The 5592-nt window shown below is 36.1% G+C and overlaps 1 protein-coding gene across 1 annotated transcript; it reads left to right on the forward strand.

Annotated features, from left to right (window-relative positions):
• Positions 1-4231: 4231 nt before the first annotated feature.
• Positions 4232-5209, forward strand: LOC113273146 (ethylene-responsive transcription factor ERF084-like). The gene has a single exon (XM_026522909.1). The coding sequence runs from the start codon at positions 4232-4234 to the stop codon at positions 5207-5209; it is 978 nt and encodes a 325-aa protein (XP_026378694.1).
• The last annotated feature ends 383 nt before the right edge of the window (positions 5210-5592 follow it).

The raw sequence follows: 5592 nt of genomic DNA on the forward strand, positions 1-5592 counted from the left end.
TTAAATACCCCTCTAGAGTTCTTGAGGTGATGGTGGTGGTGGTGGCAGTGGCAGTGGCGGTGGTGGAAGATATACCCAGGAAAGGAAGTGGTGAACCCTTCTAGGGAAGGTGTTGAAACCATCCTGAATGCGGACTGAAGTTCCGGTGCAATGTAAGGATCCTGATCTATTTCACCACCAGCAGCAGCAACAAGCAGTAGCACCACCGCTACCTGCAAGCAGCAACACCACCAGCAGCAAGAAGCACCGCTGAAAGGTTAAGATCCATCAAAACCATCAAATCCATTCTTAAACATACATGCAACACCCTGTAATTATCCAAAACACTTTATCATTACCAATCCAATCTAGGGTTTCAGGAAAATAATCCCCAATTTCAGAAATTTAGGGTTTTTAAGAAATAAATCCCAAAACTAAAGTTTCTGAATCGAAATTGGGATAACATGTAATCTTATGAAAAATCAAAAAATTGTAGAAAAAGAAAAAATCCCCAAGATTTTGTTTCACAAATTTAGGGTTTATGACGGAAGAAACAAAATCCAAAAATTAAAAACTAAGGTTTCTGAATCAGACTTATAAAAGAGTAGAGGAGAAGAATTATTACCTCGTAATGGCTATGAACATCTTGAATATGGAAACTAACAGTGATCATCATCTTGAAACTGATGAAACCAATATTTCTTTTAACTCGTGATGAAGAAGAGAACCCTAAACCAGCGATGAAGAAGAAATCTCAGTTCGACTATATAACTACATACGCTCAAGTTCACCTCACCATTCTCTCTATTGTTGCAGAGAAGAAGTTGCAGAGAAGCAAATGTAGAACAAAAGCGGCGGGTGAATGAGGAAGGAAATAGAAATGGAGAGTTATATGTTAGGTTTTCACCCAGTTTGATCAAACAGCGTAAACTTCTTAGAGATTTGCAAACTCGATGGCACAATCGTAATTGACTTTGTCCAGGGACAACTAGGTAATTCAAGCACCTAATATAACTCTGACGAGCCACATAACTCTCCAGTTAGTTGTATAATGACTAGTATGCAAATACTTTGTAACACTATGACTCATTTGTGAACCGGAATTACAAAGTGGGGCTGTTTTTGTAAATACCCAAATATCATCTCTATCCAAGTCAGCCCTTAGTCTAAATTCAATATATAATAGCTCAAACTGGAAGATGAAATTTTGAACATTCATATGAAACTCCCATGGCATAAGAACCATAAGATAACCTTGAAGGGAATATGGTCTTTCTCTTAAAACTCTTTGACAAACTTCTCTATTTTGTAGCCTGGATATGAAAACATTCCTCCTATTGGTGTTTATGATAACTATCTCATGATCAGAGCACCTCTTGTTACTACAGTATCCTATTTACATATGCATCCAATAAGATTGAAAGATTCCACGAATTTTCCTTTTCTTTCTAGAATAACATGCTTGGTATTTTTTTGAGACACCAAACATTGCTTTGCCAGTTGGGAGGAAAGGTTGTTCACAGTTGAACTTGAACTTGCCATTTGAGAAAGAATGTGAGGTAAATGGATGTTGGAGTTGTGTGTAAAACTACTATTGTTTTGTATTTCCTTAAAGAGGTTTTCAGAGAATGAGGAATGAGATTTATAGTGGAAACTACAAGCATATTCAGGATAGATATTAAATTGCCAAGTGTTAATCATGCATTGATTTAGATTTAAATGTAGATTGTGTAAAGAACTGTACTTGGACTGGCCGTGAAGAAGATACTTGTTCAAAGTAATGACTATTACTTGGAATGCAAGAGTAAGAATAAGATTTGTATTTGATATTTTCATGAAGTGGAACTTAGCTTGTATAGGTAGCCAAAATATCGTGAAGAGGATTTTGGTTTGAACACCCGCGTGACTATTTACTGCTCTTTCTAAAGACCAGAAATCTGCAACCGCCGCCAAGAAACAGAGCAAAAACCCTAGTACCTACCAATCAGGATGGAGAGGCGAGAAGGGATAAGTCCTGTAAAAGGAGCAAACAAAGAATAATAATTAGATATGTGGATTAAAATATCATTTGGATTTATAAAATTTCAGGAATCAAAACAAGTTGAACTTTTCTAATATGAGCAGATCCACTGAGTAATTACAAATTATTGATTATGATTTGTTCAGGGATACAAAAAGGATTAAAAAAACAGGAGTCTTATTGAAAGTATTACGGAGACGAATAATCAGATTTGGGGAAGATCAATAAAGAGAAGAACATCTTTTCTTATAAGAAAGTAGGGAAATCATTATATTTAGCTTGAGGGTATCATAAAATCGAGAAAGTAAAAACATGTAGGAATTCTAAGCGTAAAGAAAACAGGATCTAAGAAAAAGATTTAGATTTGCATCGATTTTGGAATTAAAATCAAAGAAATTGATATCGAGAAGAAATGAGTTAGGGAAACCGATTTAATCATCCATCTTGAAGATGGATTTAACATTAGTTGACCTCCCATCTAACATATGACTAACACCTAATACGATTAATTAATGCTAATTAATTAAAAATAAAATAAGTAGTAAGAAAATAATAGATAAGGGGTTGTATAATTATTTCTAATGACTTTTTTTGTTATCTAGGAACAGGTCCGAGGCTAGCCAGATTTTTGAAGTAGGCTTTTCTTCCAACATTTGACCATCCCGTTTCTGGATCAGTGTCAATGTGTACGAATATACAACAGCGGAGCCATGAAGACCATATGTTTTATTGACAATTAAGAATCCCAGTAATAAGATACATAATTAAACAAAAGGCATGATAAATTTGACGACCAAATGGGTCGAGATTAATATACTCACTGCACTGCACACGAAATCCTAAGCTATCTGTCATCGGTCTCGATAATCTACACTTTTGAACTCCCACCCACCACATCCCCGCGATTCAAGAGATCTTGTCAAACAGTAACAATAGATTATTTACCCTACTAGTGTATACTAGAATAGTATACTCAATGCTCCAAGTGTGTTCCCACTCCAGTAACTGATACACAAAGGGTACATGCATAGCGGCCCAAAATATTGATTCCAGATGGTTTTTAATTTTTAATTTTTTGAGCCTAAAATGGAATGATTGATGGGATCAGAATCCTTTATGATGATGGAGTGTACATAATCTACTACTTCCGACGTAAGCAGATAAATCATTCATTTACTAGTTGTTTTGACGGATAATGGGTCATTTGTCCAGATATTTTTAAAACATGGTTCAAATGGACGAGTAAAAATTAGTATGGGGAAATCGACACCAAAAAAATAGCAAGGATGGAACTGGATTCATCCTGACTTTAACATAAGAAATAGCAAAGATGAAACTGGATGCATCCTAATATAAATTAAAAATAAGAAAAAGTATTTGAAAATGGGAATGAAGAAATTGTTTATATCCTGGCTATTTTTTCATTTTTGTCCATTTAAACAGTATCAAAATTGAAGTGTCTTTTTCACCCAGAAATTGTTGATTTTGATCTTTTTAACCAATTTTGATTTGTTTCCAATAAGAGTCATTTCTCACACACTCATACACACGTGAGAACACTCGGTACTATTAGTTTCGAATCCCGCGGGCTTTTTTGTTTGTTTTTGTTTTTCTCATAGAAGAGCGCAACTCTGTTACACGAAATACATTCCCCTTCCCTTGTAGTTGTACAGTATAATAAGCAGCGGTCTGCAGTCATGCAATCTTTTCCCCCTTTTGACGATACGGTGACGACCGAAAATGTGATTACCCAAACAAAATCTAATCCTCAAGATTTATACCCTCAAATCCTTGGTCAAATCATCTATGGTCTTCTTTTATAATAGTACCCTGTTGTTCCTCATTAATACGGCTAAAACATAGGACATGTATGGTTGGTATGCAGATTTGATCTTTATTTTGGAACCCAATAGAGAGGTTCATAATGACCCAGGACAGACGTTAGTATATCCTCCCTCTGATAACTTGGCAGAGAGATGGAAAGAAAAGAATAGGTTAATTATGATGTGCATGAGTAAGATTGAAACTGACAAGAGTATCTTAATTCACTATATCCTCCCTCTCTCAGCAAGATTTCGTTCATTATTATTAATTATATAAGTAGTAGTGAGAAAGGGTTTTGTTTTTGCATACTTCATTCATTGTCACTCTCTGTTGGTTTCCTCTTCTGCTTGTGATTTTTATTCATAAAAAAGAAAAAGGAACCTCAGACAAGACTGTAGAAGGAAATTAATGGTGATGAGGAATGAAGTATTTCCCTTCTTGAAACCAGAGGTACTACTCAATATGAATAACACCATTCAAAAGTTTAAATTAATTACTACTACCCATGAATCTCAGCAACAACAACAACCACTTTCATCTTTCTACTATCATTATCATGATGGTGATAATACTAATAGTGATTCAGTGCTGTTTGGAAACACCCATCATCAGTTTTCTACTTCATCATCAGCATCACAGTTTTATAACTCCTGCTTTCCAAATAGTTACACTGCAAATGCAAATCCATGCAAAGCCTTAGATCCTCTGCCACACAATGCTGATGCTAACCAATCTTTACTTCTTGATGGAATTGCTGCTGTTGTTGGAAAACACATTCTCTTTGGCAACCCCAAAGATACTGCTAACACGGGTAATATCAAAATCAACAACTCTCCTGGTGGAAGTAGTACTAATACAGTTGACGGAAAACAAGATTGTAACCTGTTAGGTGTAAGCAACACTAGTTCTACCATTCAGAAGCCGAGCTACAGAGGAGTCAGAAAGAGACCATGGGGAAGGTGGTCAGCTGAGATACGCGATCGAATAGGTAAGTGCAGACACTGGTTGGGTACTTTCGACACAGCTGAAGAAGCAGCTCGAGCTTATGACTCTGCAGCTAGACGGTTAAGGGGATCTAAAGCTAAAACAAATTTCTCAATTCCTTCTACTTATATACCTATACCTGTCCCATCTCCATCCTCTTCTTTTACTTCTACTTCTTCTTCATCTTATTCTTCTTTTTCATCTTTAGATGAGGAGAAGACTTGTAAGAAAATGATGAGTTCTGGTGGACGAAATAGTAACCATAACAGGGCCAGAATTACTAGGACTTGTTCAGTTGTTACTTCTGCTGCTCATCTTTTTAGTAGTCAGCAACTTAAACCAAATAAGCTGATGAAACTTGGTGGTGGTTTATCTCTTATCCAGAACACCAACCAGTACTAAATGTAAAGAACAAAAGGTATGTATAGTATGTGACTATGTGGTTTTGGTTTAGTATTTGTTTTGGTTTTCTTGACGAGTTTTTTTTGGCTTTTTAGTCATGTATACAGGTGCTCAGAAGTCTAGTACTTTCTGGCTTTTGCTTATTAATATGTAAAGAACAAAAGGTGTATGTGACTGTAGTTGGGAAGGAGGCTTGCCACCGATCAGCGTACGTGAAGATGTATCTAGGTGGGGTTATTGTTGTTTTCTCAGCTCACCGATCTTGAAAGACTTAAATGTAACAGTCTAACAGAGCATTTTGCTAGTTAAGATGGAGTATGAGTAACCTTTGAAGCAAATCTGTGGACTAGTAGAGCTATAAAATTTGGCTCTTCCGCGCCTGA

Source organism: Papaver somniferum, chromosome 4, assembly GCF_003573695.1.
Source record: "Papaver somniferum cultivar HN1 chromosome 4, ASM357369v1, whole genome shotgun sequence".
Taxonomy (NCBI): Eukaryota; Viridiplantae; Streptophyta; class Magnoliopsida; order Ranunculales; family Papaveraceae; genus Papaver; species Papaver somniferum.